This window comes from Neovison vison, chromosome 10 (genome assembly GCF_020171115.1).
Source record: "Neovison vison isolate M4711 chromosome 10, ASM_NN_V1, whole genome shotgun sequence".
In the NCBI taxonomy this organism is placed as follows: Eukaryota; Metazoa; Chordata; class Mammalia; order Carnivora; family Mustelidae; genus Neogale; species Neogale vison.
The window spans coordinates 39,607,427-39,626,002 of NC_058100.1; the positions used below are offsets into that span (position 1 = coordinate 39,607,427).

Below are 18,576 nucleotides of genomic sequence, written 5' to 3' on the forward strand. Positions count from 1 at the left end.
AGGAAAGCATTTCCTAAGGCAGCCCAAAAGAGTAGAGCTGTCACCCGGGCTCTTTTTGGTAAACTGACTCCACAGCTGAAATGATTCTTGTTTTTGTCTCTGTATCTCTTGGCCTCACAGAAGAGTGGTCTAAGCTTGGCTTCACCAAGAAGTCTGCTGTATCGTCGCAGTGTAACAGAATCTGTTTTATTTTAGATGTCTTAAATTTTTCTTTTCTTTGGATACATACTTTCAGAAAGGCACTTCTCTCCTGCTGTAGTCCCTTCTCATCTGGTTTGAATACTTGTTTTGGCTGAGAGTTACTTTCCCTCTGAGGAAATGCCTCTGAATGTAAGTGATCGGTTGATGCCACCTCCCTTAACATTCAGGAAAGGAAAAAAAGAAAAAACTTTTTTGTTAAAATTCTTTTTAAAAAAATTTGCTTAGAATAAGGATCGATTTAGTAGTCACATTAGAAACAATTAGAAAACTGGAAAGTTTTGGGGCGCCTTGGTGGCTCGGTAGGTTAAGCATCTATGTTCAGCTCAAGTCACGATCCCAGGGTCCTGGGAACGAGACCTGCATTGGGCTCACTTCTCAGTGGGCAATCTGCTTCTCTCTCTGCCTGCCTCTCCCCCTGCTTGTGCTCTCTCTCTGAATAAATAAATAAAATCTTAAAAAAAAATTCAGATCCTTTAAAGTACTAAGCCACCCAAATGCCCCTTTTATTCACATAGGCTGGTTTTCTAAGAGTGCAGTTTGGAGAGTGAGTCTTAGAAATGCATGTTGCTCTATTCCACAGCAGTGCTGCCCAATAGAATTTTCTGTGGTGATGAAAATATTTTATACCTGCACTGTCCAGTATGGCAGAAACCATCCATATTGAGCGCTTATCATATAATGCAAATGAGAATCTAAACTTTTTATTTTAATTAACTTAAATTTAAATAGCCACAGGTAGCTAGTGTATCTCCAGACAAAACCTTATTAGTGATTTGGTAGAAGCACCCTTAACATCTGTAAGTTAATAGAAGTGTCAGTAGGCACGTTCTAAATTTCCAGAGAGTTTATTCTTTCTACCCGTATAGAACTTGACAGAAACTATCATCTCTCTCCCAAGGTATACATTATTGTGTTTCATTTGTCAGTATCTGATACTACTCTATTTTCTAAATATATTGTATGAATTCATCCATTGGTTTCTGAGTGATAAATTCACACTGTCAAGTTTTGTCAGCTTCAAAACTACAAGTTCTTTCTTACTTTGCAAGAATTTTGGGTTCCTGTCTGCTTACTGTTCTCATTTTTTTTTTCTCTTTTCTCCCCATTCTCTGCCTCATATATACAACTAGGTTATCCTATATTAAGAATTATTAAATTATTTTTAAGTCACATAATATTTAGTAGTGGGGATAAATCACAACCATTGGAATAAAATCACTCATGTATGCTACTTTATTTTCCAGGTAGTTATCCTCTAGGATTATGATGACATAATTTTTGGGTTTTATGTTCATTTCTTTGGATATTTTTTCTTAAGAAATCAAGAGAAATGTGTGAGTTTCTCTTAATGAAACTTTTTTTAAAGATTTTATTTATTTGATAGACAGAAATCACAAGTAGGCAGTGAGTCAGACAGAGGGAGAGGAAGGGAAGCAGGCTCCCTGCTGAGCAGAGAGCCCAATGTGGGGCTCGATCCCAAGACTCTAGGATCATGACCTGAGCCAAAGGCAGAGGCTTTAACCCACTGAGCCACCCAGGCGCCACTTAATGAAACTCTTTATTTGATTCTACTTAATTTATGTAAAAAGTGTTTCTTATTTATCATAAATACACAATGCTTTTCAAATTGCAAGACAGTGAAAATAATATTATAGGTTGCAATCAGAAGTTTTTTTTTTTAAAGAAGTGTATAGAACAAGAAGCAATAGGACATATCTGAGCACTTCACACAAAGTAAGGATTAATAATATTTTATGAAATCCTAGTTACATTCAAATGTGTGTGCACAAGAACATGCATGTTTCTGAATTGTGATGTAAAATGGATTTCTTACCATGGTTTTGTTTGAAAAGATAAGAAAACAAAAATATTGAAAGCCAATGTTTAACTTATGGTATGGTGTGGAGGCAGTAATATCAGAAGATCTGGGTCAAGGCATGGATTTACTTCTTTGGACAATCATTCAGTGTCTTTGACCCTCAATTTCTTGTACAAACGAACACCTGCCCTATGTGCTTCATGCAGTTGTTTTAAAGATCAAATAAAAGTCTAACAAAATAGACAATTGTCACATACCACATTTCTTTAGAGTGACTTATCAATCATTTTCTACTGAACACACTCATGGCTTATGATAGCAATCATTTGTGCTCATTTTATTAATCTTCAGATCAACTGAGATTTGGCTGATCTAGGCTTCGTTTGACTAGGTAGCTCTGCTTTGGGTTATAGTTTGTAGGTTGTCTGGACTGTGATTTGGGTTTGGTTCTGCTCCACAGGTATTTATTCTTCAGTCCAGGCAAAATGGGCAGCAGCTGTCCAGGGCATTCTTTTCTAATGGAGAATCACCAGAATACAAAAGCAAAGCCAAACCACATAAACATATTTATGACTTACGCTTAAATTATAGTCACAAAATTCTATTGGCCAAGTGAAATCACATGGCCAAGTCCAAAGTCATTAGGAAGAGATAGTGCATTCCATCCCCAGTGGAAGGGAGATAGGAGTGAAAATTTTCTGAACAATAATGTAAAGTATCACAATACCCCAAAACCATTCTTTGTTCACTACTTCATTCAAAATGTGAAATGATAGCCAAGTATCACCATGCATTTGAAGAAAGCCTCTAATATAAGGGATTGTCTAAAAATAGACAAGCAGAAAAAAGGAAATTGAGGCAATATGTAATAGAGTAGAGGAAAACACTTAAAATACTATAATATTCTAATAAATAAAATATATCCATTAGATAAAAATAGCATGCTATATAAAACAGTGAAAACAAGAAATATTTCCTGGGAATGAAAATTGTGGCAGAAATCTTTTCTTAAATTCAGTGGAGGCTTTGAAAGATGACGTCAAGAGAATCTTCTAGAAGTTAGAATCAAAAGATAGTGAAATAGAAAATAGACAAAAGTTAGATGATAAATCCAATGGAGACAAAAACCAACGTCCAGGAGTTCCAAGAAGAGGAAATATTAAAATGTATGACATCAAAATATTTTAAAATAATAATACAAGAAAAATTCCCCAAAGTGAAGAAAATAAGTGTCCAGATTGAAAAGGGCCCACTGAAAACCTTTCATGCACAAAGCATGAAAAAAGGCCTATTCTAAGGTCCACCATTGTAAAATTTCAAAATGCCAGGGGAAAGTAGAAATGATTATTAAAGCTTTCAGAAACAAAAAACCAAATCAGAGACCAAGTACTAGGAATCAGAATAGCATAGCACTTATTAATTGCAATATTAGAATCTTTAAGACAGTGGAGTAGCCCCTTAAAAATCCTGAGTAGAAATGGATAAAAGACCTCAACATGAGGCAGGAGTCTGTCAAGGTCCTGGATGAGAACATGGGCAGTGACCTCTTTGACATCAGCCACAGTAACTTCTTTCAAGACATGTCTCCAAAGGCACAGGAAACAAAAGCGACAGTGAACTTTTGGGACTTCATCAAGATCAAAAGCTTCTGCACGGCAAAGGAAACAGTCAGCATAACAAAGAGGCAACCCACGGAATGGGAGAAGATATTCACAAAAGACACTACAGAAAAAAAAGCTGATATCCAACATCTATGAAGAACTCCTCAAACTCAGCACTCAAAAAACAGACAATCACATCAAAAACGTGATTTGGGTTTGGTTCTGCTCCACAGGTATTTATTCTTCAGTCCAGGCAAAAGGGGCAGCAGCTGTCCAGGGCATTCTTTTCTAATGGAGAATCACCAGAATACAAAAGCAAAGCCAAACCACATAAACATATTTATGACTTACGCTTAAATTATAGTCACAAAATTCTATTGGCCAAGTGAAATCACATGGCCAAGTCCAAAGTCATTAGGAAGAGATAGTGCATTCCATCCCCAGTGGATGGAATGACAGAAGACAAGAATAGACACTTCTCCAAAGAACACATACAAGTGGCTAACAGACACATGAGGAAATGTTCATCATCATTAGCCATCAGGGAGAATCAAATCAAAACCACACTGAGATACCACCTTACACGAGTTAGAATGGCCAAAATTAACAAGACAGAAAACAACAAGTGTTGGAGAGGATGTGGAGGAAGGGGAACCCTCTTACACTGTTGGTGGCAATGTAAGTTAGTGCAGCCACTTTGGAAAACATTGTGCAGATTCCTGAAGAAATTAAAAATAGAGCTACCCTATGACCCTGAATTACACTACTGGGTATTTACCCCAAAGATACAGATGTAGTGAAAAGAAGGGTCATATGTACCCCAATGTTCATAGCAGCAATGGCCACAATTGCTAAACTGTGGAAAGAGCCAAGATGCCCTTCAATAGACAAATGGATAAAGAAGATGTGGTCCTTGTATGCAATGGCATATCACCAAGCCATCAGAAACGATGAATACCCAACTTTTATATCAACATGGATGAGACTGGAGGAGATTATGCTGAGTGGAATAAGCCAAGCAGAGAAACTTAATTATCATATGATTTCACTTACTTATGGAACATAAGGAATAACGTGGAGGACATTAGGAGAAGGAAAGGAAAAGTGAATTGAGGGAAATCGGACAGGGAGATGAAGCACAAGATTGTGAACTCTGAGAAACAAACTGAGGGCCTTAGGGGATGATGAGCCTGGTGGTGGGTTTAAGGAGGGCACATATTGCATGGAGCTCTGGATGTGGTGCATAAACAATGAATCTTGGAACACTGGAAAAACAAAATAAAATTTAAAACATAAAAAATAAAACTAACCTCAAAAAAAATTCTGAGTAAAAATTAATTTCAACATAGATTTTTTTTTATACCTAGCCAAACTATCAAGTGGATACATAGAAAAATGACATTTTCAGGCATGCAGATACTTTAAAAATGTATTATACACATATTCTTTCTTATGAAAGTTACCTGGAGAATGTACTTTAACTAAAAAAGGAAGTAAACTGAAAAACGGGATGACTTACCAGCCAGAAAACAGGAAACTCTAATAGGATCATGACTAAGGCTTAACCCAAGACAGAGATCAATGAGGCCAGACATAGGCACCAAGAAGAATATATTTAGAGGGAAAATTTTAAAGGAACGGATTATTTTTCTGATGTGCTTTATTATTTGAAAATAAAATATTGATGGGTATTTGACAGATCTGTTTGAACATTGGGGAAGAAATGTCAGGTACCTAAAAAAAAAATAATAAGTTATTCAAAAGTAGGCAGTTAATTCCAGAAATAATAAAATCTTGCATAAAAATTGAATCAAAATAATATTTATCTCAGGAGTGAACAATATTTCTATAATCATTATAATATAAATGAACTAGTGACTAATGATTTACCAGAATTGTTCAATGGGAGTATGAGATAAGTCTGTTGAGTGACCTAAATTGTTACTTTTTTACTGTAGGAAGTCAGTAGATAATGTTTAATATTGCAAAATCAAGAAATAGCGTTATAAGTATGTCATATAAAATATGAAGATAAATATCAGAAAAGAAGGCAGGGTGGGCCATTGAGGATCAGGCTTGGAGATGGTACAGGGTAGAGCATGGGCACTGCCCTTCTTTGTTATGAGCCGTTGAATACTATTTCACTTAAATTAGGTGAATTACCCTGATACGAAAAACTAATGAATAATAAAAATAAAGTTACATATGTCCATGATTAAGAAGAAAAAAAAAAAACTTCCTGTGGTATAGAAGACTATAAACAGTAAAAAGTCTGCCTTTCTCCATATCTGATCCTTGGTACAATTCTCCTGAGAAAGCCACTTTTAACAGATTCTACTTTTAGTTCTTGTGGTTACATTCAGGACTGGAAATATATCTTTTGGTAAAGTGTAATGCCCTCTGGACTTGTGTTTGCCTAGGTAGCCAGAAGATGGGTGCACCAAACTGCACTGTAGACATTGCAGGTTACTGGAGTACTTTGGGAGTCCTGTACCACTGGCCTCTGACTGTTGGTCCTTTATCCCAGAACCACTATATACAGCCAGGCAAGCAGTGTTGACCTAGTTGGGTGAGGCAAAGGGTTATCCTGCCAGGGGGAGCATGGCATTTCTGGCAAGAGATCCCTCCTCTGACTGTTGGAGTTGGTGCCATGGCAGATTTTCCTGACTCAGGGAGTAAGTGTTGAGCCCTGGTCCAGCTGGTTAGACTATTTGTTGATTTTGATGATCTGCACCAATAAGCTCTTTTTCTGGCACAGACAATCAGAAGCAGGCAGTAATTTTCCATCTTCCTAAGAAAAATGCTTTTTGCATTTTGCAACTGTAATAAAGTTTTATTCAGTTTTCCTCTGAATTCTGGGGGAAATTTTATTGAATTAAGTCAAGAACTCTGGTGATAGCCATATATCCTTTGGCCAGTCCATTTTTCTACTTACCCCACCTTCCTCTCCTTGAAAGATCAATAGAGAAAACAAGCAGCAATAATAATACTAGCTGTGTTTTATTCATCTCTTCCTATGGGCTGGACACTCTGATAAGTACTCAGCATCTCATTTAATCTTCCCGATAGCTTTGGGAGCTTGCTACCGCCATTACTCCCGTGTTAAACTGCAGAATGTGATTAACAGTCGAGTGACTTATCCAAGGTCACAGGACTGGAAAGTGCCAGAGCTGTGTCGGAAGCCCTGATTTATGTTGACTTTGGGGCCCATGTGTGTTTTGTTTTGTTTTGTTTTTTCAAGTTTTTATTTAAATTCTAATTAGTTAACATATATGGTAAAATTGGTTTCAGGTGTAGAATTTAGTGATTCATCACTTACATGTAACATCCAGTGCTCATGATAATAAGTGGGGGCCCGTGGTTTTCTTTCTGTGTTTGATTGGCTTTCAGTGCAGCTTCTGACTTTTTGTTATAGGAGAACAAGAAAGCAGCTGATTTGTACTCCAAAGGCAATTACCACACAGTGCTTATAAAAACTGTCACATCTTTGCTCTTTAAGAAACTTTGGGATTTTATACATTTTCTGTTATTTTTTGGTATCTTCTAAATTCAGAACTCTGGAATCGCCTCTGATATCTCCTGATACCTCTCCTTTTATTTCCGTGTATTCACCAACTTTACGTTCATTTGAAGTGTCTCTATTCTCACGTCCAGAATATTGCAACTCTCTCCGTGGTCTCCCTTCCGCCCACCTCTGCCATCTTAAATTACTCATAAACAAGGCTTCAGTTGTTTCAAAGAGGAACTTCTCTCATATTGAATTGTTTAAGCCATTAATATCTCTCCATTATCTATAAGAAAAATACAGCTTTATTAATCTGGAAGTAAGTCAAGACCTTTCATGATACGGTCTCATCTGTCATTCGATGAGTTAATGTGCCCTTACCTTCTGCCCACTTTTCCTGACCATGCTAATATATCCCTAATCTGACCTACTGAAGCACAGATTTTCTTTACCACTCACTTGTTTCTTATGTGCTTTGTATTTTGATAGTTTTGTGTGTGTGTGTGTACATCTCATTTACCCACCTGAATTGTTAACTCCTGAGTATAGGGATAGAAGCCCTCTGAGCTCACCATAATACCCAGGGTGGTTTCTTGCATATAGCGTTGTGTACAAAATTAGTGAGTGAATTTTTGAAGTTTAAAGTCAACATTATTTCCAATTCTATACACATTTGCTTTTGTTAATTGCATGTAAGGTGAATAAAAATTAATTGACTGATGTTTTTTCATATCTTGAATTATATTAAATTATGGGATTAGAAATAAATTGGTATAACTTTATCAGTTTGAAATATTTTACAGAAACAAATCAGTGGCAGTTAGTATTCTGATCTGAAATATATAGGAAATCTACTCTGAGTGGAAGTGATAGACTCGTTATTGTGTAGGGTTTTGAAACTAAAAATATTTGAGAACTCGTTATAAGTTGTTTTATTAAATTATGGGTAATATACAGTTTTGATGGGGATAAACTGAATATTTATGGTGTAGTAAATGTCACAAAACCCCAAATCATTATTTTATCTTGCCTAATGTATTAAATGCAGTTGGAAAGTGCTCAGCATATTGTGTAATGATGTGAGGAAATTTGAAATGTACTTAAATACTAAGTTTAAAACACTTTACTTAGATATGACTTTGTTTTCCAAAAGGAGATTGCATTTTTGTGAATTAAAATTGCTTCCTGCTTTCTGCTGAATGTGAAAATGTTTCTACCTTTTACTCCCTTTTATTTGATTCTCTGGTTTAAGCACTCTGAATATTTCTTTTATTTTTTTTTAAATTGTAGATGTTCCATGATAAGAATTTCTGCTTTAGTGTATAAATTATTTAAAGCCTGCATTCTATATAAGGTATTTTTGCTTTGAAATATTTGAGTTTCAGTAAGATAAGGATAATTTCATCCTGAGACCAAATAATAAACTATCTTAAATTTTCATTTATTTTAGATGTTCATATTTATTAGTCTTAGAGTGCTTTTGTTATCTTTTTTAGTACCATTTTAGTGTAATATGATTTTATCTCAGAAATCTCATGTGCTCTAAAGGCTTAAAGGTTCTTGTGCCATATTTTTTCCTAAAATATTTTTTCCCCAAGTGATATTGAGCATCATAATGATGCCTTCTTTTACACCTCACATTTTTTGAAAAGAAGTATTATTTTACCCTTTAATTAGGCTTTCAAAACATCCAAATGAAACCATAAATATACCTTTCAGAGTAATCACTTATTTGATGTAAATCACTGCATGGATCTGATCTAATCTCACAAACAAAAATGTTATATTTTTAAAGTAGTGACATTTTTAAGTTCATATTGTTTAAAGGGACCGAGACTTAAGAATGAAAGTGCAGACTATCCATTTTGACTCCTCTCATTTAATCATTTCATTCCTGAAATTAGACTTCATCTTCCGATCCAAAAAAACCTCACTAATGTGCATTTTTGGCTGTGTTAATTCCCTTTGTCATAAAATGGAAGCTAGCCTCAGTTTTCTAATAATTTTTCATCACATTAAAATTCATAGCAAACACAAAAATGAGAGAATTTTGAACTCAAGTGCATATAGTTGATACGGATGCTTCCCCCCCTCTCCCCTCCACCTAAGGAAATAGAGAAATTGAGATCAGAAGTGAGTGAAAGCAGGCAGCACTTGGAACAGGAGCAGCAGAAGGCAGCCCGGGCCAGAGAGGAGTGCTTGAAACTGACAGAGCTGCTGAGCGAATCCGAGCGCCAACTGCACCTCACCAGGTACTCCCTAATCCCATCACGCGCCAGAGCCCCCATTCCGTCCCACTGGTTTCTGCCGCCGGCTTCCCAACAGTTGCTCGAGTTAGTCTTAGTCATTCGATTCACACACAGCTTTCAGGCATATTAAGAAAAGTGGAGATGTGGTAAGCAAAACACCCAGACATGTGAATGATAAGTGTGGCAGGGAATTACTGATATATTACAAAACCTTTCATCGACAATGCTCAAATATTTAGGAGGTTCTCTACCAATAGGAGCAACATGACATATTTCTCCTACCACCGCCACTACCTCTCCTGTTAATTCTGTGTCTAATAAAAATGTCGAAGTGAAAGATCTGAGGAATATATTTAGGAGAAGAATCAGATACTGTCAGTGGTGAACGAGACAAAGTAAAAGACACCCTCGGGTGCAGGCTGAGACGGAACGGAGAGAAAATACAGAACTTGAGTCCTAAGGAGGTATAGAAGTGAGAGATGAGCTTGATTGACAGTGTTCGCATTCAAACCGTTATTATAACCGTGCTCTTGTGGTTTCGAGTTACATGGTTTCTGTCACAAGATACTGCGACGTGATTATCAATGTCATACAACTTTAGGGAACGTGTGGCTCAGCCCTAGGTGACAAGGAGACATTTTAGGTAGCAGCCCTATATAATCCGCTGTATGGAAAAGGCACGCACACACGCACGCACGCCTACACACAAATGCACATACACAGAGGAAATTCAGATAGAGGTAGCAGAAATTTCACATTACCAGAGAAGTGGTTTCTTCTCACTTCGGGTTTTAGTACAGTTTTTCATGTTTCACAGCAAGCGTTTGGGTTTGTTCAGTTCTGAAGAGTTTTTCAGTTTTTATGGAGAACTTTGTCTAAATACACATGGAAGTTTATGAGCTTCAGTTTGGTTCACAAATTAGAAAAACGCTGGTCTTCTAATCATAGTAATATGTTGAATTTAAACTATGAAAGGGGACTGATCCCTTTTACATTAAATATGACAATGTAATTCTGAGCACGGTAGGATAACAGATGGAGAAAAGCACCACTTGAACAGCCTGCGTTTCGAGAAAAAAATATCCTAGAGGTTGGTGAACCTCCCAAAGTTTTGGGTTAGTGTTAAGATGCCTCCAGTTCTGTTAAAATCAAACTTTGTTAAAAACATTTTGTTATGATAATATTCCAAATGGTTTGCCAACTTCCCTTTTTAAACAGTAAAAGAGAAAAGGACGAGAAAGGGAACAAGCAAGAAAGAAAAGAAATCCTTTATACACATGTGATATCTGGAAAAATCCCAAGAGATAAAACACTTTTATGAGAAGAAATTGCCTAATACGGTAGAATAAGAACAGTTCTTTTAATGCCCATTCGACATATTGTCTTGTTGAACTGAGAACGTAAAATGTTAAAACAGTTCCTATGGATTGTTTAATCCCAGAAGTTTCGAAATTTAGCTTCATCATGATAGTTAATAGTTTTTCTCCTGTCAGACTTCTGTTGGGAAACAAGCATTTGTGTACTAAGTACTACTAACCCACAGAAATAGGACAGCTTTCAAAGTCTCAGTGTGGCTAAGCTTCAGTAAATAAATATTAATGCTGGTTTTGTCCCCTTCGCTATTCTGTCTTATTCAGAGTTAATTTCTGAAGTCAGAGTCCTCCAGGGAATTTTCCTGTGCAGTATCAATTTGTACTGTCTGACAAGACCAGTTTCTTGCAAATAGAGCATATTTAAGGTACAGCAACTGCTGAAAATGGACTAGTGGTAACTAATTCCTTTGTTCTTGAGAAAAACGGTTTTGCTTGGTTCCATAGAAAGCTTTTTCTGTTGAGCTTTATTTACAGCAAGTCCATAAAAATTGAAAACTAGTTTTAGGGAAAAATAAAACTTAATTACCCATTTTCTAAGAGCAGTACTCTTTTGTAAGCATTTCACATTTAGTCTGTGTTCATGTTTTATAAAATCCACATTCATAAATTTAAAGATGACAATTAAAAATGCAGAGAACTGCGTGTAGCTCTCTTTTGCACTGAAAATGTGGCTTGGCTGTTGGGCTAAATATTTCTGATAGACTTTTTTTGGGTTTTTTTAGAGTTTGCTTTTCCTCGACAGTCTTTATTGATTCAGTACAGTCAAGTGTGTGGCTGAGAAACATTATGTCTTTCTTTCCTCGCGTAGACCAGCCGAAATAAATAAATCCCACACAGGTAGCTTAGTGTTAATGTAAACATTTCAAATGACGTAGTCTGCACAAAGTTTAAAATCAAATATGAAAGCCATGTTACAAGTAACAATGAAGAATGCAGATCTCCCAGGGCGAAGAAAATTTAAAAACCGGATTATTGATATGTAGATCCATCTGAAAGAAAAATAAGCTATCACGTGTCTGTTATTTCCCTTTACTGTCTAATTAGATTTAAAAATGGAAAATAGAGGGGTGCCTGGCTGTACCTGTCGGTACAACATGTGATTCTTGATCTGGGTTGTGAGTTTGTGCCCCACATGTGGGCATAGGGATTACTTTTAAAAATGGAAAACAGAAATTCAACACTTATTGAAAGACCCAACCAGTAAGTGTAACGTTCACCCAGTCAGCAGATACTTATTGAACACCTACTATCTTTCAGGTGCATTGCTTAGTCTTGGGCAGGGAGAAAAAAATCAGATTCAGTTTTAACCCTTAGGCTTCTCACACTCTACCGAGCCAGCTGCACATATGCAGTTATAATCAAGTGTGAGAAAACTGCAGTAATAGAAATACAGCTACCACAGGACCACATAAGGAGAATTCGCGCACTACACTGGAGGTGAAGATGATGGAGAAAGCTTTCTGGAGGAGGGATGTTTGGTAGCTATTTTGAGTAATGAGCTCATGAATAGCAGTTCTCAAAGTGGAAGAAGCTGGGGTGGGTACCCCGGTGGCTGGACCAATATATACAGAGACGTAAAGATGGGACGGGACACAAACTCGACAGTCAGGTTAGGTGTGTGGCAGGGGATAAGCCTGGAAAAGGCAAATGGGGATTAGAGGAAGGGCCTTGTCTATATTGTGGAGTCTTGGCCATTCTGAGAGTCATGGGTTACTCCTGAAATATTTTTAAGCAAGGCTGTCAACATGATCACGTCTTTGGGTCGGCATTTTGACTCAGCAGTGTGGAGAGTAAACTGGGAGAGCTGATGTAGGAAACAGGAAGACCAGTTAGGGCAGAGTCAGCAACTGCAGCCTATAAATATGGCCCGTTGTCTCTTTCTGTCTGTGAGCTAAAAATGGTTCTTGTATTTTTTAAATAGCTGGGGAAAAAAACAAAAGAAAAATAATGTTTTATAACACATAAAAATTATATACCCATACATAAAGTTTTATTGGACACGGCCATGATTCTCCTTTATGCATTATGTATTGGGGCTATCATGGCGGAATTGAGTATGGCCCTCAAAGCCTTCGAGTATTTATTGTCTGGCCCTTAGCAATTTACTAACCCCTCAGTTAGGAGGCTGTGTAATTCAAGTAAGAAGTCAAGAGAGCTTGAACTTTAAAGGGGTCCAAATATGTATTTAAAGAAGGTAAATGAAGGGTAATTGAAGACAGATTACCCAAGGAAGAGATGATCGACAGGGCCCCTGATTAGAATAAAAGTCCCCGTCCAAGGGGTAGTAATGATGTCCTGCGCCGTGGCTTTGTTGGTAAAATGGAAGGGAAATAGCATCTTTAAGAGGAATTTCGGGTAGCAAATGAGAGGGGCCAGAATTAAAGATGACTCCAATGTTTTTAGCCTATGATAACTAGGTGAATTATTATTTTCAGTAGGGGACTTGAAAGGAGTAAAAGGGGGAAATAATACACTGTATTTTGGGACTCGGGTGGAGATGTGCAGTGTAGGTCCAATTTGAGGAAAAAGGTCAGGACCTGAGTCTCTCTCTTCTTTGGATGCTTTTACATAAAGCAACTAGGTGTAGCCAAAGAAGTGGGTGAAAGCATGAGAGGGCCGTGGCCGTAAGAGTGGGAGAGTGGGAGCCACAGCCAAGGAGTCGTCCGTGCCGAAGAAAGACGACGGCAGGTTGGAGCAAAGCCACATGCTTTTCTTAGGGGACTCCCCAGGCATCTGGGTGTTGAGGGAGCTGAGTTTTAGAGTCTTCTTCTGGGCATTCGCCATCTTTGCAACATTTGACGCGTTACTTAATTCTTTGAACCTGCTTGTTTACATATAAAATGAGGCTACAACCTGATTACTAAGTTTCCATCTAGCTCTGATCGTCAATGATCCTAATGGTGACTGATGACATCCCATGATGAATTGCCCATTTCATGATGTTGGGCATTGAATTTGCCAGGAGTATTCTTTGTTTAAGATGTTTTCTCAGGGGGCCTCTGGGTGGCTCTCTTGGTTGAGCATCTGACTCTTGATTTTGGCTCAGGTCATGATCTCAGGGTCCTGAGATTGAGCCCCGTGTCGGACTCTGCACTCAACGGGGAGTCTCCTTGAGTTTCTTTCCCCTTCTCCCTCTACCCCTGCCCCACCCTTCTCTCTCTAAAATAAATAAATAAATCTTTTTAAAAAAGAGATGTTTTCTTAGTTTGAACTTCAGAGAGATTTCGTGGAGACGTGCCATTTGCTTTCATCATAACTTGGCCTCTGCTGACCTCTCACAGGGTCATGGACCCTTCCAGCCCTTTTCACCTGGCACTGCCAATTCAGTATTCCTAACCACTGTCTTGACTCTGTCACCTGCTCCTGAAACCTTCCCTGGCATCACACTATTACAAAAGGTCCAGACCACTCGCAGGTAACGTTCCGGGACAGGGTCCCAGGCTTCTAGTTTCATCGTCGTAGTCACGAGCTCCCGTCACAAGCCAAGTTGCACTTTGGGGCTTTTTTCCCCTTCGTTATTCTCTATAACTAGAATACCCCTTTGACCTTCTCTAGCCCTATGATAATATTACCTCCTTTTTCCAGGTCGCTCTGAAATCCTGATTTTACCACTGTAGCCCTCCCGGATGGCCCCATTGCCACAGGGGAGCATGTCTCCTTCTGAATCCCTCCCACTCAGAGCAGAAGGTTCTCCATCCAGAGTGAACTCCTCAAAACAGAGACAATGAAGATATGAGAAAAACAAGTTACTACTCTGAAGGGTTTTATGTACTTGCTTTTCTTCCCTTCTGGAATGCGCTACTCTTCAAATGAGGGATGAGGGTCTTATTAATGTTCTGTATCTCAGAGCATCTGACCCAGCCCCTTGCAAAGAATTGGAGCTCAGTAAGTCATTTTAGGGATGGCCAATGTATGGCAAGTTTATGACTGTTCTTTCAAAGCCTAGTATTTTTTTTAAAGGTTTTATTTATTTATTTATTTATTTGAGAGAGAGAGAGACATAGCCAGAGAGAGCATGACCAGGGGACAGGGAGAGGGAGGAGCAGGCTCCCCTCTGAGCAGGGAGCCTGGCACAGGGCTTGATCCCAGACTCTGGGATCACGACCGGACACTTAACTGACTGAGCCACCCAGGCACCCTCAGAGCCCAGTATTAATAAACATTTATACACACACACACATTAGTAATAATGTATGCTATTATACACACATACATATACATATAATACACGTGTAAACATACATACAACATTATGTATGTTATTACGTAGTACATATTCATACATATACACATTATTATACATATATGTATAGTAACAATAAACATTAATATATATACATATATATTTTTTCAAATATATCAGGATAAAAAGTATAAGATGGAGATAAGACAGAAATAGCTTTTCTCTTTTTTAACTTTGTATGTCCATACATATGTAAGTATAGGAGAATCAAATGATACTCATTCTAACAATTAAAGTAAAGTTGGTAAAATATACCATGCTGTCACTTAACTATGCTCCCTTAAAAACCACACACACAATGGCCCCATTGCCACAGGGGAGCATGTCTCCTTCTGAATCCCTCCCACTCAGAGCAGACACACACACACACACACACACACCCAGAGTTCCAAATTAGCATTCTCTATGATTAAAGGTGGCCCCTCTGATGGAAACTTACAGACCTGTAGGGAAGAAAAAAAGATACACAAAGAGCTGGTAAAATCAAAGAAAAGATCTAGACGAGAGATTCCAGATAAAGTATTATAGGGACAGAGCAACAGATAGCCTCTTACTGATCTCAGGGGCATGTGGAAGCAGGTAAAGGGGAACGAAGGACATTCTCCATAGGGGAGACCGTGGCATTGGCAGGGCATGTCTGTAGACATGAAGAACATTAAACACACACAGTCTGTCTTTGAACTATCTAAGAGCATCAGTATTTGAGATTAAGAATATATCCATCTTAAGATCTGCCTGGTACTATGCTACATGCAGTAACTCTTTAAAAAGATGAGGACAGAGGTCATGGCTAAGGGCCCTGGCCATCACTTACCCAGCCCCTTCTGTGTTCCAGGACCTGAGCTCAGTGCTTTTCATTTAGGGCCCTTCCAGTCCCTGCCTAGAGCTCTAGAAGGTGCAGTCATCTTCCCCTGTTTTACAGCTGAGGGAACCCAGGTACAGAGAAGTGAAAGGATCCGCGTGAGGTGCCACAGCTGCCATGTTACAGAAGCAGGTTTCAGCCCCGGCGGTTTGCCCTCCGCGCCTCTACTGTTACCATCCCGCCGGAAGTCGAGTGAATTCCTAGGAAAATGACTAATGCGGTTGTTCGCGCGAACACAACTGGAGGAACGAGGAGCCTACATTTGTAATAAAAGTGACAGCTGCCCCCTAGGACACCGACAGAAGCACACGTCAGTGTGTCTTCATCCTGGTTTGGGGTCAGTTGCGCTAGTCCCTCGACATACCAGTAACACAGCGGCCGTTCTCCTTTGCCTTCTTGGCTTCCTTTTTCCTTGGAAAGCGAGGCCTTTCCAAGAAGGTGGGAATTCCTTCGCCTATTTGGTTTTTGACACGTCCAAACATTTTTAAAGAGCTACGGGATTTTAGTCCCTCTCCCAGGACTACCACTTCCATCCGTGTGGGTCGATCACTTCCTGGCGCGATGGATTAAAACAGCCCGTTTCGGAGCGGTCATGTGATGGTCGTCGACCGGTTACTGAAGCGAACCTTCTTCTCCAGACCTACGGCTGTACCTGTACTGAAGCATACATTCTTTCGACTCCTTTATCTTTTTCTCAGGCCTGACCTGGAGGGGCATTAGTGCAGGCAGCCTCCTGCTTACGTCCCAGTGAACGGAACGCGCTCAGTGCGCGACAGAAGGGAGGCCAACCTGCCCTGCAGCTTGCAGGCTGGAGCTCGGCTTCGGCTGCGCCGCCTTTCCCACGGTGCTTCCTCTCTCCCCTGAACCCTGATTTCAGTGCTCGGTGCTTCAGAGAATTCCTCAGAGCAGGAGTCTCGGAGAGCCCCGTGGAAGGGGGGTCCCCTGCTCTCCCTGCTCTTCCGATCCAAACGGGAAGGTGTGTCCTGTGACGCGGACAGAGAATAATTGCAAGGCAGTGTTGGTGTCTTTCTGAAAGTGAGAAAGTGCCGACTGGAGGGGGCCGCGGCTTGTCCTGTTCGGGCGGCTCGTTTGTTGGGGAGAGGTGATGAACTCGGTCTTCCCAGAGCATCACAGAGCGTCGAGCTTCCGTGCAGTAGTGACTGCAAATGCTTTCTTGACTGGAGTTGTTTGACCTCTCCGGTTACCAGGAGGAGTCAGGACTTGGGTTGAGGTAACAGAAACCCAGAAAGGAGGAACTGATTAGTTCCGGTTACCAGACCATGTAAAATCCAGCCGCAGCTGGAGTCAGGCTCTGGAGCAGGGGCTCGGGGCCACCCCAGTTTGCTGTCCATCCCAGGGCTGGACTCCTGCCTCAAGGTTGGCTCATTCCTTCACGTTCCCCCACACCATGGAGTCCCCTCCTTCCATCCGAACTGAAGGTAAAGGAGAGGCCCTTGATCCCAGACTGTAAGAATGGGACTTCCTGGCCCCCCCCACTTCTGATCACACAGCCAACCCTTGGATGCACACATTGGCAGCCTCAGCAGCAGCACTGGAGTGAGGGAGGGGAGGGACACTGAGCAAGGGGAAGAGCTCTCACTAGGGGAACAGGGGTCCGGGGCCCTGGAGACGTCAAACAACAGGTGTCCCCTTCTGTTGTCTTTTTAAAAATATATAATCCTTGATTTTTCCTTCGAGGAACAAAGTGCAAAGAGGGGAAAGAAGAGTACATCTCTGTTCATGTCGGTGTGTGAGTGATAGTCTCCATTGTCAGCACGTTACAAGGCCAAGGAGGCAGGGTTTGTCACAGGTTTGTGGTTTTTAGAGAACTCTCAGAGCGCTTAAAAAGAGAGGTGTAGAAAGGATGCATAAATGAGCCCTGGCACTGGCCAAGCGCCACGCCTGGTTCCCAGGAGCAGTGCGACAGGAAATGTGGCCTGGGATGGGCTGTAAATGATGAGTTTGCGACAAATGCAAAAATTGAGTGTTTGGAAACTTTTAAATTGCACAATATCCGACCAAGTGCATGATCAGTGAGTTTTCTTTCTTTCCCACTCCTTCCTTCCTTCCTTTTCTTTCTTTCTTTCTTCCTTTTCCTTCCTCCCATCCTTCCTTTTCTTTATCTTTTAAAATAAAAAATAAATTGTAGTCATTTGTTTTTTATTTCATTTTACAAACTCATGTTTTGCAAATAAAATTTTAAGAAGTTAAACTTGTACACGAGGAGGTCAAACACCCTGCCTTCTCGGTCCTTACAGCAAGCTCCGGGGAAGCTGAGGCATGAAATCAGGCAGCCGGGAAGGAGGGAGGGTGCCGAGCAGAAGAGGCAGACTTTGAACCAGGTCCATCCGACTCCAGAGCCTGTGCTGTGAAGCTCCTGTTCACAAATCAACGCAAAAATGTATTTCAAAGCTAAGCAGAAATACCCTTTGGATTGCAGAATCTCAGTTCAGAGGCCAGGAGCAGGTCTCTGGCGTCAGGCTACGTCTAGCACATTCTCCGTGAACATTGCATAACTTTGCCTCTGCTCTTTCTTCTTCGGGGCAAATTATGAATGACCTGCTCTCATTTTCAGGTGACAAGTGGCTTAGGTCGGAAGCCCACACTTCCAGCCTCTCTCTTCATTTGTAAAGGGGACTGTAGCCCTGACATGGAAACTTGCTATTCCTTGAACTTTATTTTTTTTTCCCCCTCCTGAGTTTTATTGAAGAATTTTTAGCCTC

The 18,576-nt window shown here is 39.9% G+C and overlaps 1 protein-coding gene across 10 annotated transcripts in view; it reads left to right on the forward strand.

Moving 5' to 3' along the window:
- The window catches only part of SDCCAG8 (SHH signaling and ciliogenesis regulator SDCCAG8), a 228,725-nt gene that overhangs the window by 101,919 nt on the left and 108,230 nt on the right, over positions 1-18,576 (forward strand). For all 10 annotated transcript variants that reach the window (XM_044267041.1, XM_044267044.1, XM_044267045.1 and 7 more), the window contains one exon: positions 9,236-9,378. In XM_044267041.1, coding sequence (XP_044122976.1) covers positions 9,236-9,378 — 143 coding nt within the window. The remainder of the gene's footprint in view (positions 1-9,235; positions 9,379-18,576) is intronic.